This window comes from Vidua macroura, chromosome 7, assembly GCF_024509145.1.
Source record: "Vidua macroura isolate BioBank_ID:100142 chromosome 7, ASM2450914v1, whole genome shotgun sequence".
Lineage (NCBI taxonomy): Eukaryota > Metazoa > Chordata > Aves > Passeriformes > Viduidae > Vidua > Vidua macroura.
Window position 1 is genome coordinate 13,633,809 of NC_071577.1, and position 16,361 is coordinate 13,650,169.

Sequence of the window (16,361 nt, forward strand, 5' to 3'; positions counted from 1 at the left end):
AGGTTAAAAAAGCTAAATGAACTCTCCTCTCCCTAGAGTGCACTTGAGACATTTGTTGCCAAGCTTAAAACCTGCATGCATTAACTGTGTTCTCACTTCTTTTCCACCAAGAAACTGAATAACCATCCTGGGGATAAAAGGAGAGCCCCAGGAAATCTGAGTGAAATGTGTAGAGCACAAAAGAAGCCACAGTTCCCCACAACACCTCTTGCCAGAAAGTAATTTTCACATATTGGGCATTCATACAGTCATATGGAAAAGTAAAAGGGAACATCTGCTACTTGCCCATATGGTCTGCTGCCAGCCACAAATGGTCTATAGAAAACAGTAAGAACCAGGTTTAATTACACTGCATGCGGAACTGAACCACATAAATAAAACCATCTCTTCTCTTTTGTAACATGTTGATACATCCAGTGCTGTGTAAAGAGCATGAAAATCAACACAACTGAGTTTTTGGAGTGAAGAAAAAGTAGTTGAAACCTTTACCATAGGCAAGATAAAAAAATGATTCTGACATAGTGCTGGGAGGATGGTGTTTGGCAATACTGACAGTTTAAAAATATAATAAAATAGATTCAGGGTAACAATTAGAAAGCATTTGCTGTATGTTTGGGGAAAATTAAGAAGTTTTTATATTGTTTTCTAAGTTAAAATAGAAAGCAGAGGAGTGGTTGAATGAGGGAAGAAGTAATCTAAAAGAACAGAATTATGTCTGTACTTACATAGTTGTGTCTGTACTGACTCAGTGTGGGGTAGTGAGCAGTGGTGCCAGTGCTCACAGCTGCAAAACAGTGAGAACACACTGTTCTCACCCCTACTTGACAAACTGTAAAGTTGATGGTTTTCTGTCACCCCTAGCCCAGAATCAGTGGCACCAGATGAGAGCTGCCTGTTTGTGCTGTGGTTATTTGGAGATGGGCAGATGGCTGGAAAGGCCAGGACTAGTATTGCTTTACACTGAACAGAGGTCTGTGCTGTTTTTCTCTCCATTTCCAGGCAGTTCTTCTGAGGTTTCTGTCTGTCTGACAGCCAACCTTTGGTAGTCCTTATGCCTCTAAAGTCCAGGTTTTCAAATCCTCTTGCAGTTGTTGTGATGTTTGTTTGCCCATCAGTCACGTGACCCAGTCCTTAACCTTGTCAGCACAGAGAAGATAAAAATAATTTCCTTGCATTCGTGTTTCCTTGGCTCCGCTGGGTTTTCAGGTACTTCCAAAGATAAGTGCTTTGACCAAGGCCCCTGGGCCCTGGCCCTGCTGCCTGGGTGGTCTGCGAGAAGCTGATCCAGCAGCTCTGACCCCAGGCTGGGTACCTGCCTGGAGAGCTGCAGCACTGGGAGAGGGGCTTGTGCTGGCATTCTCCTGACCTCCAGCAGTCTGGGATCACCCTTGCTGTGCATTAGTGGAGAGAACAGACAGAGTTCTTGGAACTGTGGGGAATTAGGTTTCAGTGAGATACATAAGTCCCCCTTCTGACCCCCTTGTCTTTTACAATTACTTTCTTCATCACGGTAATTTTTTAACAAGTTTGTGAATCTAGGTTAAAGAGATGAAGTTCAAAGGTGGATTACATTGTTTTTTAGCTGTTGTCCATATTTTATGGTGCTGTGTCTCCCCTCTTCCCTCCCAGCCATTCATAGGTGTGTTTGTCATGCTCAGTAAAACACAGAACACACAGGTTTTGAGGCTGTGCAGGTATACTCTTGGTTTTGTGCATGTCATTGTGGATGAGAGGTGACTATCTCCTTTTTGATCTCACAGTTGTCAGACTAATGAGAAATCTAGCTTACTAAACTCAAAAAGAGAATAATTATCTTGAAAAATTTCAACTGACATTACACCAAAAAGCCAGACCTTTCTTTGAGGCGACTTTCCAATGTGCTTTTGAGAAAGTTACTTCTTTTCTGTAACAGGAGCTCAACAACTGTCTTCTCCTTGCTGGAGTGTGTTTAGGCTAAAATATTTAACCAGTAAGGTATTCAGATACCTCAGGAATCGGATCAGAACTGAAACTCAAATAAGAAAGAAATACTTCACAAGTTTGCGTAAAAATGTGCAGGATGCTAACAAGCCGTGGTGCAAATCATACTCACCATTGTTAGAACTGCCAAATTGTGAGATGATGCCTTCATTTCTAAATAACTAAAATTTAGAAATGTTCTTTCAGGAAAAGGTTTTCCATGTCAGTTTTTAGCTTAAACAGGTTTTTGTGATGAGGCAATACATTTCTAATTGTTTGTAAATAGATCTTAAAAGAAAATTGCAAATAGGCCTTTAAGTATGGTGCATTTGCCAGATCACACTGTGCTGGCTGGCTGCTAAAGAGAACAGTGTTAGTGAAGGTAGATAAAAAATTACACAAAATGAACTTGAATAACTAAAAGCCTTTGGGCATTTTCTGTTCTACTAGATTGTGCTCTGCAGAGGGAAGAATTTCAGTGAAAATTATTTATGCTATCTTTTGTTTATCTTCTTATTGTCAGACTGTACTAGTGATCAGTATGAAAATTCATGTAATCTGGTTTGCTGTGTAAACATTGTGCATATGCTAATATGGTAATCAAATAACCTTCAAGCATTGTGAACATTTCAATAATATTGAGCTAATACTGGAAGAATATAATCTACTGAAACATTGCAAAATATGTAATGTACCAGCTTTTCCTACAAGGTATTTTCTACAATATATCTATATTTCCTATTAATATAAAGAAAACTGGAAGTATCATTTCGCCAGTTACAAAATCGCATGGCTAGTCAGTAATCCTGTAGCACTTATAATCACGTAGTAGAGGTGATTGGGCTTTATCTTTACATTCCCATCACATCATTCTAGCTCCTTGGGCCAGAAGTTTGACAGGGACAGTTCTAGTTTTTGAATTGACATGCAGGATTCTTTTGTGAAATACACAATTGGATTAGAGATTCTTATCAGTTGTCTTTTCACACTGCCTGTGGGTCAAGTATGTTCATGCTAGAAGGGAAATATGTGTGAGACAAAAAGCATAATACTTAAAGCAAAGCTTATCAGGACCATCTAATGAATTTGCATGTAACCTCAGCTCAAACACAGCAGAGACAGTAACACTACTAACATCCCTCAAACTTGCTTGGGCTTGTCAGCAGCTTGTCAGTCAGCACAGCTTCAAGGAGCTACTGGGGTCTGTTCCAAAGCATTGACAGAGCAACATCACTGGAGTGTGTTGTATTTTTGTTGATGCCTAAACTGTCAGGCTTGAACAGTGTCTCACTACCCTTCCTCATGAAAAAAGGGTTCAAATGGTACCTCAGTGTTCAGCAGCTCTCCAGCTGAACCAGCCTCCAGAGGATGCCCAGGAAAAAATAGCTCTTCCCCCTTCTGGATGAAGAGCCCTGCCACAGCTGATGCTATTTTCCTCAGTCTCCAGAAGAACAGTCATTCTCAAACTGTGCACAAAGCTGGTTCAGGGGAGAATAAAGCTTATTAAACACCTGAAGGACAAAACTGGCGTTTTGAGGAGTTGAACAGGGTTATGAAAGGACTCATTCGAATTACATTTAACAGTAACCTCTGTGCCATGCAGCTGGGACTTACCTTTGTGAGCTGTGTCAGCATGTTTGCCTCCATGTCAGCTTGGCATTTTATTTCCCCATCTCTTCAGGCACAATAGGTTTGTCATAATGCCTAGAAGAGGCAGAAGGAAAGAGAAGATTCTGGTCATCTGGAAACCTTATGATTCTCATCAGTAAAGCTATAAATCAGCCAGCCTGGCAATCTGAAGCAGCTTTTCTCAAGAGGCACTAATAACTTTAATCATATTGGTAAAATTTGGAGGTATTGCGGCTGACTGAAAATCTCTTTTCTTTAGCACTGTGCAAATAATAGATTTCATGCTGTAAACTAGAGGAAGATTATTTTGTTTATACTAATGTCAGAACAAATTCAGAAATTGTTCTGAGTATGAAACTGTGAAATGAAGCAGCTGTCAACATAATTTGCCCCTATCATTGCTGTGCTAGCAGCTCATTGTAGTTTGGCATTTGCAGCTCTTTTGCCATTGTACACCAGTGTGAATCTTGCCAGCCTTGGTAAGGCCAAGGTATGAGTGCTGTTCATTTGACCAGGAATAGGGCACTTCTGTTTTTGCCTTCAAAATCAATTCAGCAAAATGATTCCTAGAGAGCTGCTGTCTCTCCTGCTGCATCTCGTATCTCTACAGCACCAGCACTGGCTGTGTCTCATTTGCATGCCCTCTGTGTTAACCCTCTGCTTTGCCCTGTCTCCTCAACAAAATTGTCTCCTTCCTGAGCCCCACTTCAAAATTTCACCTGGATATCAAGCTCAAACAGTGCTAAATCCTGTGCTCCAAACTGCAGATACTCACCTGTGGTGAACAGTGATATGGTGCTGATAGCTCAAGTTTGGTACCCAGGTCCTAATCCTGAAAATGTGAGGGGTAAGAAAAGGAAAAATCAGTCCCTTTAGGAGACAGGTGTGGTGAAGGGAGACAAAAAAGAAAGAGGTAGTAATGTTACTTTGCCTTTTCTACATCATCAGTCATAGAGTCATAAAGATAAGGCTCACTTGATTCAGATATGTCTTGAGTCTGGTGGGTGAAAGGGGGAATTGAGTCCCAGTGTTTGGTCTACTACAGGCAGGGGAACCTATGGACTGATGATTAGGGCATGGATTCAGGTACATTCAAAGAAAGAAGTGGTTCTGAGATGTGTGTTTGTCACCAGAGTCTCATATAGTATGTGGAAATATGTTCAGGTGTTGATATTGATATTCAAGGTGAGGAGAAGGCATAGCTTCAGCAATGCCTTTCAGATTTTTAATGCTCAGAGTAATCAGAAAAAATTGACAGGATTATGAACCCTTCAGAACATCAGCTAAAGTAATATGTTCATGATTTTAAACCTGGTTCCAAACAGCTATAGAAAACCCAAGAGAAACAACATAACTGGAGAGGAAGGAATTAGCAGAATGTTTTCCCTCAGGTGTTTTTAGATCTGAAATGCATTCTGTTCCTTGTTCTGCTAGAGCTCAAATCTGATCATACCTGATTGTACAGAAAGTTCCTGTAGCACTCAGTATCCAGTTCTGACAGCACACCAATGGCTGCAGGCTGTGCACTGGAGTGTACCAACTTGATACAACATTTTAGTGCCAAAGGATAGTAAGAAGCATTAAAAGAAAATACTTTCCTGGGAGGTATTGCTGTGTTGAGCTTCAAGCAGTTCTCAGTAACACTTCTGCTGTGGTCTAATCACAGTCACTGTATTAAGGCTGAGCAGGGCATTTTTCCAGAAAATGCATTAAAAATGGTTGAACTCCTAAGTTAAGGAGCTGTTCAGTTTAAGTGACTGTTGGATCTTTGTGTGAAAACAGTGGGATACTAGCAGGAATGAGGGACAAGATTTGATCCATTGATTTTTCCACACTGTTCTTGTCCTTTCTCCTTCTATATGTTAGCATTAAGATTTCTCTTTGTCATTTGTCTTTTTTTTTTTTCCCCAGGCCAGGGCTTTTTCCAGTTTTCTGTCTGTTGTTTTCATTTGTTTATAACTTTGATAAATTCTTGTTGGAGGCAGTATTACTCTGTTTTGCATTTGCTGGTGCTGGTTGGCCTAGGACATTTCTAAAGAAACATTAACTTTCCCCATATATGACACATGGCAGTTTATGGTTTCCAAGCTGAGAAATGTGGTTGTATGCTTCCAGATGAAAATTAATGTTCCTTTCCTTTAGCCAAGAGAGAGAGAGAGGGCATGTCCTCTGCTGATATAAATTAGTACAGCTGCATTGTCTTCAGGGAAGGAAAATCTTTTCAAGGTCTGTCTGTTAAAGAAACTTAGTTTCTTACGTGGACAAAGGCACCAAACAGTTTCTCTCTTGTATTATTCTTTAATTTTTCCAATGTTAGTTTATAGCTAGAAAAGAAGTACTCAGGTGGTTATTCTTTAAATTCATCAGTCCTGGCCTCTACTGCTACAACATACAAACACTTTCCTGAAGTGTTCGTCAGAGACCAAAATGAAACATTAGGAGTGGAAAACTGTCTAGTAACAGATAAGATTTGACTATAAAATATGATAAATACAGGACTGTTGTGGCCTTGTTTTCATTCTAGTATTGAAAATGATTTTATTTAGCATCAAAATAAAATGTTAGGGGGCCACCAATTTACTAAGGACCTGTTGTTGGAGTGCAGAGAGAACAATCCTGGAAAGAGCTGCACTAAAACACTCTTCTGATTAGCTCTGCTGTTGTGACCTTGTTGCTTGAATGTTTTCCAGACAAAAGTTTATGTTTATATAACCTGTGTAGTGCACTAGGGAGACGCTTTGATAACAGAGACAGAAAAAGTAAAAATCTGCAGGGTTTTTTTTAAATTAAGAGAAAGTAGTAAAGATAACTAGATTCTCGTTGTAGAGGATAGAAATAGGTAAGAACTTAAAAGACTCGTTTCAGCCACCTGTTGTGAAAGTCAAGGAAGTTTATTAAACCGTGTAGTTACAAAAGCTAATTGAAAATAGATTAATTCTGAGAAGCTATGACTATTTAGGATTAGCAAGCTGGAATCATCACCTGCTTATTTGGTGTTCAAGCTTAATGCTTATGCCTGGAGATGGAATGCCAATTGGAACAATCATATCTTTCCATTGTCACTACCTCTTAACTGATTTGCTCTACCCTAAAAAACCCCTGCTGTTTTATTTCCTCTGGTGTGTAGGTCACACTAAATTGATCTGACAAGCTAAAACAATAATTGTAGTCTTGTTTCTGTGTATGAAACAAAAAAATGTGTTATACTGCGTTTGTGTTGTCTGGCTGCAACCTTTGCCATCAGCCAACCTCCTGTCCCTCTTGTTGGCTACTGGGAGGCAGTGTAAAGGTCTCCTCCTGTCCAGGGGGCATGGTAGACTGGGAGAACTCAAGGACAGAAGTCTGCAGAGCTTCTGTTGCAAACCTCCTGTGTGAGGTTGGTTGGAAGATTTCAAGGAAGGATGAATGGCACATGAATGTGTTGTAGCTGGTGAATGTTTGGTTGTCAGCTGTATGTTTGTCATGTGTTCCCCACGCTGCCTGCTCACCAATCTTTCCCTGTTTTAGTTAAGGACCTGTCAGTATTTCTCTAAGTTTCTGTCTCTCTTTACTGCCCACTGAACTCTGCAGGGTCTTCCCTTTCTTGCTAAGAATGTTCTAGACAAAAATTTGGGTTTTAAGTTTCTGAAATATCTTCATTCAGTAGAAGCCTGTTCACATATAACTAACTCAGTGTCTTCACTGGGTCCAAAAGCTAATGTTTAAGGTTGATTTTACTAACAGGGTTGAGAGCTCCACTCTTCCTTTGAGTGCATAACTAGATGTACTCCTGGTGTTTGACCTACTTTTTGCAATTTCCCTCCCCACAGCTGCTTGAATTTACTCACTTATGCAAACACAAACACTAACATTGGTGGTGTTTAATTAAATGTGAACTTAACTTTAAGAATACTCTAGTGAGAGGAAAACAGAATGGCACACCAGAGCACTGTCCCCTGGAAAGCATTCTGCAGGATGTTACTCCACTGGACAGTGTCACTGTGTTCATAATGGGACCAACTTAGCACATGTCCTGTCTGCTCTCAGCAGACCCACCTGATCAGTTGCACTCTGACAGCTTATAAGCACTGTCAGGGATTGCACACCAAGCTTTTGTAAAAGGAGAGGCACACAGTTCCTTTAGGAAGGCCAGGTAAAAGCGGAAAAACTCCTTCCCAGTCCTGGAGGGAATAGGGTGTAAGGAAGCTGACTTCTATTATGGAGATACTTTAATGCTTATTTACATCACACACCATTTTCTTGTTTACCCTGACATATTTTGCAAAAATATCTCTAAGGAAGAAAAAGATCTCATTCCACACGTCTTTAATTTTGTTTCATTCTTAGTTTTGTGCCAAGACCTAAGCTGCATTGATTTGGGTAGCAGCAATGGCGTATCTGGCTTAATTAGGAAACAGACTGTTTAGTCATTTGAGGATTGTTGTGCTGAATGAGGCTGATTTCCACATCTGTGCAGATATGTGGGAAGGCCAGTGAGATGTTTGTGTAAAGCAGCACACACTCATTATCACTAATTTTTTATGGCTGGCTTGTCTAGGTATTTCTTCAGCTTCAATTTTTTAAGTCTTACTCACTTCAAAACTGCCCATTTTAATGTCTGAAGTCTGTGTGTAGTTACAGCTTTTGATTTTGATGGAGTTCCAGCATGAATTAAATAAATTTTTTTCTTCTTTTTCTTTTTTAGCATCGTAGACAAAGAAGTGTCATTAATGGCAGAAATTGATAAAGTTAAAGAAGAAGCCAGTAAGTAAAAAAAATACACAGGGAAATTTTGGAATGCTGTTGAAACAGTTGTTTTGTTTGGCAGAAAATAACACAATCCATAAATTTGGTTAGCACCATTCCATCCTCTTTCACTCTATATATGTAGGCAGAAAAGGCTTTGATGTGCCATGGTAGTTTCTATGAGGATGGTGCATCAAAATTTCAGTATTATGAAATTAAGGTAAACCAAAAGGTGATATGGAATTAGATTTGAGTTACTCACTCCTTCAACTTACCTATCAGAGCTTTTTGACCACTCTTTTTTCCTCATTTCTATGGTTATTTAATTACTTTGTTTCCATTTATCAATCACTTTTTGCTTGCTTATATTACCTACATAAGTTAGAATACTGGAATTAGGGAGTAGGGGAGTAGGTTATTGTGTTGCCTTGCATAGCTTTAAGGGACAGTGATGAAGCTTATGAATTAGAAAATTTAAAAAAAAAAAAAAAACAGATCTTCACTGGAGTCTGTTTTCTTAATAATCTGTGGGAGTCAATCTGATTCCAGGCTTTCATGTTGTCTCTGGTTTTTACATTTTCATGTATATAATATTCTGGAAAACCAATGGTAGAATGCCCACTGATCAGCAGACACAGTTTTAAGACCTACCTGCACAAATAAATCCACATTTTGGAAATCCACTGTCCGGGGCTGATGGTATTATAGGGCCCCTTCATTAATCTTGGCCAGTAACAGGAACTTTTGTAGAAAGTAAACCTAATTCCTACCTACCAGCATGCAAAGTGCTGCATTTGCACATGGTGTGTTCTGTTCCCATTTCCCTGTCAGCTCCACGCATGGTGGTGGATGGCCCAGTACCTGTCTCCAGCAGTGTGGTTTCTGTTGTCTCTCAAGGCTGCTGTAGGCTGTAAAGTGCCTTCAGAAACTTAGGCAGAAAGTTGTTACAGGACTGTAACATGCTAACCAAGATTTGGAATATTATTTCTTTTCATATCTCTTTGCTGCACTCAAGGACTGTTTTACAGTGGGTGATCTTATTCTTAATGTCAACACTAGGAAAAATTCCAAATATGATAATTTCAGGTTTTTTTTAAAACATGGGTATTTGTCTGGCATCTCATGGAAATAAATGCCAGTATGAGATGAGATCATATCGTCTGGGTAGTCACTTTAGCAAAGAGGATATTGATCTTGGGGAGGAACAATATTAGCATTACCTAGAATAAACAGTAACCAGAACTATTGGACAAGGTAAGCACCTGGTAAACTGTTCATTTAACGTGATAAAATTTTCTCACTCTCGTGGACCATATTCTACAAAAAATGAAATTGAAAAGATCAGCTGGGAAGACAGCAGCTGTTCTTAGCATAAGTAATAATGTAGGCACAGATTTACTAGCAGGGCTAAAGGAACTGTACCACCCTCTGCTTTCCCTGCCATGTGTGACACACACTCCTCTACAGTTGCACAGTTTGTTTGCTCCCACACAGCTGTACAGGTGCAGCTGTGTCTCCCTGTGCCTGCTGGACCATGTTGTACTCAGTGAAACATTGGAAAAGGTTTCTCAGAGGAGGGGAGATCTTCATCCCTGGAAGCATTCAAGGTCAAGCTCTGAGCATCCCCATCTACTGAAGATGCCCCTGCTGATTGCAAGGGGTTGGACTAGAGACCTTTAAAGGTCACTTCCAGCCCCAGCTATTTATTGACTCTACAATGCTTTCAAAAGAAGGTGTTATCTGATTAAATAAATTATAATGGGTTGAGAAACAAATTGTGAAATATCATTAATTGTCACCTTTAAAAATAGCATTAAAAAGTATAGGCTGGTTACATGACTTGTCAAGTGTGCTGTGGAAATTTGTGGCAAAAAGAAGGTAAAGAAGCCAAAATCTCTACTGCTATAATGGAGTCCTCGTCCTTAGGATAATTTACATTAAGTACCACTCCCCCTGACTGTATGTGTAAGTTCAAGACAAAAGACTATGATAGTTACTATTTTACATTTAGATGTTGATTCCTCTCTGCCATAAGTACTGATCCCATCAGCCAGTTAATCAGTTGTTGCTTTTACTCTGAGTCACCATTGTGGTAATAGTTTGCATATATTTCCACCAAAATTGTAATGTCATATTATCTTGTGTACAAGTTAGACCATTGCTTCGTGGTTTATGATTAATGTTTCCCTATAAGAATATAACTACTCATCCCTTCCTTACATAGAGTATACAAGACAGGCAGTAATGAATATTTAGTATTTTTTTCATAAAGACTGTTTTTCTTCAATGCTCTTTTGCTGATGAAATGGCAAATATGTATATTCCATATGCAAAAGCAAAATTGCAATGCCAATGACTTTAACATAAACTGTATATGAACAGGTTTTTTTCAGAGGAAGTGAAATTCCCCTGTGTAAATCAAATACAGCATGTCTTCAGAAACAGGCTGGTGACTCAATGTAACGCTTCTTTCCATGTCTCTGGAAGGCTCCCTGTTTTTATGCTTCCAAATAAAGCACTAGAAAACTCAAAACAACATGTCTTTGCCCCTATTCACTGAATGTTGGAGGATTGGTTTAACTTTTTCTGACAGCTATCCCATTTTCAGATCTTTTTCAAAATCAGGCAGTTCAGTGAAATATACTGATCAACTTAATCTGTGCAAGTATCATATTGCAAATCCAGTTGAAGTCAGTGGTCCATGTGTTTGTGTCACATGGGATGTACCATGTTAATGCCCAAAGACTAATAAATTACAGAGCAATTTACCTTCCTAGAATTAATGACTGACTATTGGTATTTGGCAGTGGAAATCCTGACTGCTCGGCAGAAGAAAGCAGAGGAGCTGAAGAGACTGGCAGACCTAGCCAGTCAGATGGCTGAAGCACAACTCTCTGAACTCAGGGCTGAAATTAAGGTCAGGCATTCACTTCTGTTTGGGTATTTTAGCCATTTGCAGAAATGCCAAGAGTTGTCACATTAACATGCCCAGGCTGTTTATTCCTGCTATGGGCCATGGGGTAAATAGTTTTCCATAGGGAAAGTGTAGCTTCTTAAAGCATTGTAGCACCTCTGAGCAGTGTACAGATGCTATCAGTGAAGTGTAAGCTATCCCCTCCTAAGTGTAACAGTGGGGAGTTTTGCTGTTTGTGTATCATTTAGACTCAGCAAGTAAACCTGATAGCTTCAGCTTCAGTGATCAAACATACATTCTCTGCTGAAATGACCCACTTCCCAAGAGTGAGAGTGATCCACCCATCACTGGGCTGTGAGATGTAATTTAGTGAGGATGGGAAAATACTTGGTTCCGCACAGAGATCTTGTGGACAGGGCAGGTTGAGCCTTAAAGTGAATTTAAGTATTGATTGGTTCTTTCACCCTCCATACAGTTTTTTGCTCAGAATCACTGTTAACATGTCTGTTGTTACAGCACTTCGTGAGTGAACGGAAATACGATGAAGAGCTGGGCAGGTCTGCCCGATTTTCCTGTGATACAGAGCAGCTGAAGACCCAGATTCAGCTCTGTGGAGAAAGTAAGTGCTGATGATCCCTCTCACTGAGTTTCTCAAAACATATCTGTTCAGCAGAGCTGACAGCACATGTGCTGCCAGTGTGTGAGTGTGAAGCAAGCCCAATATGATTAGTGTCTCTGGATGCAGCAGGACTGCTGAACACACACAAGTCAACTTAACAGTTTGCAACATGTTAGACTCACTGTGCCTGGGCTGCACACTCCATCTGCAGGTGCACAGTACCATCTTTGTCAGAGATTTCGAGGTATTACTCAGATAAGTTGGAGTTTTCAATCTGAACAGGATCCCAACTCTAGGGAATACACAAATTCAGTAATTTATATATAAATAGTAAATTGGAAGCTTCTGTGTTTGAGCATTATGTTATGAGACTAATTCAGATCTCTCCTGCTAAGAAGTAACTCCCCAGCTTTTTAACAGTATTCACTGGGTTTTTCAGGAGCCATCTAGAGTCCCAAATGACAGGATCACTAAGGTTGGAAAAGATTGATCCCACCTTGCTACAACCTCCTTTTAGGTACTTGTAGAGAGCAGTAGGGTCTCCCCTCAGCCTCTTTTTCTCCAAGCTTCTGTTTCTAAATCATCTGCCCTTCTGCTTGGAAATTCAAGTTCACATTTTTTGCTTCAAATATATGTCCCTGTTTCAAAATAGGAGCCTATTTCTCATCTATGTCATGCTTTTTTTCCCCCTAAAACAAAGTAAATGATATAAGGGTTTGCCCAGTATGTTACTGTGTCCTGTGGTATTCCATTCAAGGGAAAACTGGTAAAACAATACTGAACAAGTGCATCTTTGTAGAAGGAAAATAATTCATGTGTTCAAGTAGTTCCTAAAAGTAGGAAGCAGAGAAAGTACTACATGGTCTACCAATACAAGCTTCTGACTGCACAGCTAAAGAACTGACTGCTTGGAGGCATAACCAGTTTAACTCATTAGACCATAAGAATTGCTTTTGCAGAGCACTTTGAAGTTCCATCTAACCCCATATCCTGTGTCTCAATGAAACCAACCCAGGATGTTTCAGAGGAAGACACAAACTTCCTAGTAATGCATCTAATTGTTTGCAATCACCTCATAGACCCTATCTAATACCCTGAAGCAGAAGAGATTGAAAATTCCATAAAGATTGTCTTGACTAATAATACCACAGCTGCTATTGATACAACCAGAGACCATTTCTTAAAACTCACTGAACTACTTTCCTAAATAACTTCCAGCTGCAGTTAATTCTGCAAGTTAATTATTTATACCTCATTTCAGTAAAGCATTACATAAGCATAGTTTGATGCAGGCCTGTTTAAATCAGGTCAGTGAAGTCAGAAGAGCAGCTATTAGCAGGGGAGCAATATCATCCTAGAAATGACTGATAGTGCACTGAGTGTCTGAAGAACTTTGCTCATACCTGCCCTCAGTGACCTTAGCAACTTGTGATGATTGGTGTGTTTGACAAGAGCTTTTCAGTGCAAATGATGTTTCTCCTAGCATCGTCTTTCACTGAGACCCATACCCTGCTAGAAGCTGCAAATACCCCTCAAACAAGAGATTATACAAGTCCAATAGCTAAGAACAGCCACTCTTAAGGGCTTTAACAAAAGCAATAATCGAACCCACAGAACTTGTGCAAAGAAAGGAATGTTCTAGCATGAGGAGATCACAGACAGCATATACTAAAAATGAAGAACAGGAAGAAAAAAAAATCGGATTGGCGTATATCAGAATGCCCAGTATCCTTTCCTTGTACATCTTTTTTGTTAAAAATACATTTTTATGACAAGCATCTGGGTTTATATATGGGCTTCCATGTGCAGCAGTCTGTTTTAGATGAGAGAGAATTAATAGAATTCAGGGATGGTTGGCCTCATTGAACTCAGGACAGAAAATTCAGTTCAATGTGCAGATCATTGCATTGTTTTTCTGAAGAGGACACCTAGTGGGAGAAGTAGCTGTTGGTGTAAGTGACTAAGATCCTCAGAAAACCTTACAGATGATGCTTAGTTACTAAAATGATTCCTCATCTTCTTTCTGTGTACTAGAAGTGAAAAAATAGAAGTACCTCTTAGATAAAAACAACAGGTGTCTCTCTGGAGTGAGCCTCAAATTTGTCATCTGTACCAGAAGGAAACAGAAAAATTCCATAATCAGAAAAATCAGGACAGCAAATTAAGATCAAGAACTTAATTAGCCTCAGAATCCTCTTCAAGACTGCTTGGGGGCCATTTTGCAAAGGCAGCTTGAAGAAATGCAGAGAGGAATCAAGGATATTTTGGGTGCATTTCATATCCAAACATGACAGTGCTTAGTAAATTAGGCCACCTCAAAATGGAGAAGTAGAGAGTAGGAATATACTGAGATGGACAGCAGCAGTTCCTGATGGTGCAGACTGCTGTGGTCTGCATAAAGTGGATTAGTGCATTACATTCAGTTCCAGTTTTTATAGCTACCCATGATACAGAAGAACCTTTTTTACCCATTTCCTTTAGAGAGGAATAAGTAAAGTTCTCTTGGATGCCAAAAGCCTGGCCTTCTGCCAGGCTCCTTCCAGTTTTAATGCAGTGCCACCACATTGGGTCTTCTATCTCCAGAAGTGCTTTGCAGTGAGGCAGACTTACAGGTGTAGAACACTATGGAGTGACTTCAACCAAGTTACTTCAATAGTTAGCTTAAGTTAGCTTACTTCATTATTTAAGGTGAGACTGAAACAATGCTTCCAAAATTAACTGTAAGCAGGGTAAGAATATAGCCTTTGGTTTAGATGTTGATCATTTAACTGATAACACATAATGCCTTTTTTAACAGTTTCTCACCCAAAGAACAACTATTCCTCAAGAACACCATGTAGTTTACTGCTCTCTTCAATGACCTCACATGCAACAACTGGCAAGCAAAATACGCACAACCGAAAGTCCTCTAGTAATGCCAAGAACTCTGATAATAAAACAGCCAGCAGTAAAGTACAAAGTTATCCGTCTTCCAATCCTACAGAATCATCTTCTCAAGGAGTCCCAACAAATAAGCAGGTAAGATGTCAAATCAGTCATGAACTGAACTAAATTACTTCAAAACTTTCAGAAAAATACAGCACTGAAAGTTGTTAATACAAAATCAAATACTGGTTTGTGGTCTATATTTAATAAATAATTTTTGAGGATAGTAAGCATATATTTTCCAGGTTTATTTTCAAGTCATTGTGAACATACAAAGTAGAAATACCATATGAGTAAAGACAGCTGTCTGTTTAGAAGTGTCTAGTGGCAGCTATAAAGTGAAAGAGAAAACTCCTCCATTATAGCTAACTGCTATGGAGGAGAAACATTTAGTCCTTGACAAATGGTCAGCTGATGTGCTGTTGAAGCACAATTATTAGATACCCTTTGAAAGCAGAAGCCTGCCAGGTTTAAAAGCATATTATTTCAGAAGCTCTATAATACAGGTTATAATATTGTGCTATATTGGTAGCATTTTATATATATGATACATACATGAATTATATTTTGTTGTAATAGCACCTTAGAATGTTCCTATACTATTGTTCTCAGGTAGAGCTGCCACTAAAGTTTGGTCTGAATTTTGTCCCAGTAGGGATTTTAGGCTCAAGTAGATGCCTGGAGGGAAATGTAACACAGTGCATAACGTATGGAATCACCTGTCCTGTCAGGCATGCAAATAGAAGTAATTCATCCACTTCCCACTAAGAATCAAAGCATCCTCTGAGCAAAATACCACAATGGATATGTCTTCCACAATGAGGATTCTTCACTTGACTTCAATTTACATGTGACTGTCTGTTCTTCTGTAGTCATACTGTAGTACTTGTACAACGCTTTACTAGGAAAGCAATAGTCATGATTTTGGAATAAGTCAGTATTAAGTTCTTCAGTACTTCTTAACTGCTCAGAGAATCACAAAGTATCCTGAGTCCCATTCCTGGCCCTGCATAAGACACCCCAAGAATCCCACCCTGTGCCTCAGAGCATTGTCCAGCCACTTCTTGAGCTTTGTCAGGGTGTGACCACTTCCCTGGGGAACCTGTTCCAGTGCTCAGCCACCCTCTGGGTAAAGAACTTTTCCCTGATACACAACCTAAACCTCCCCTGACCCAGCTTCAGGCCATTCCCTCTGGTCCTGTCACTGGTCACCAGAAAGAAAAGATCAGTGCCTGCCCCTCCTCTTCCCCTCACAAGGAAGCTGTGACTGCAGTGAGGTCTCCTCCAGGCTGAACAGACCAAGTGACCTCAGCCACTCCTCACACGGCTTCTCCTCAAGGCCCTTCACTATCTTCATGGCCCTCCTTTGGACACTTTCTGATAGTTTCATGTCTTTCCTATATCATGGCACCCAAAACTGCCCCCAGCACTCGAGGTGAGGCCGCCTCAGCGCAGAGCAGGACAATCTCCTCCCTTGCCCAGGTGGAGATGCTGTGCTTGATGCCCCACAGGACGCACTTGGCCCTCCTGGCTGCCAGGGCACTGCTGACTCATATTTAACTTCTCTTGACCAGAACCTGCAGATCCCTT

At 40.0% G+C, this 16,361-nt stretch overlaps 1 protein-coding gene across 8 annotated transcripts in view; it reads left to right on the top strand.

The window, feature by feature from the left end:
- SPATS2L (spermatogenesis associated serine rich 2 like) overlaps positions 1 to 16,361 on the top strand; it is a 76,272-nt gene that overhangs the window by 58,252 nt on the left and 1,659 nt on the right. For all 8 annotated transcript variants that reach the window (XM_053982688.1, XM_053982683.1, XM_053982691.1 and 5 more), the window contains 4 exons: positions 8,273 to 8,331; positions 11,121 to 11,230; positions 11,744 to 11,846; positions 14,644 to 14,864. In XM_053982688.1, coding sequence (XP_053838663.1) covers positions 8,273 to 8,331; positions 11,121 to 11,230; positions 11,744 to 11,846; positions 14,644 to 14,864 — 493 coding nt within the window. The remainder of the gene's footprint in view (positions 1 to 8,272; positions 8,332 to 11,120; positions 11,231 to 11,743; positions 11,847 to 14,643; positions 14,865 to 16,361) is intronic.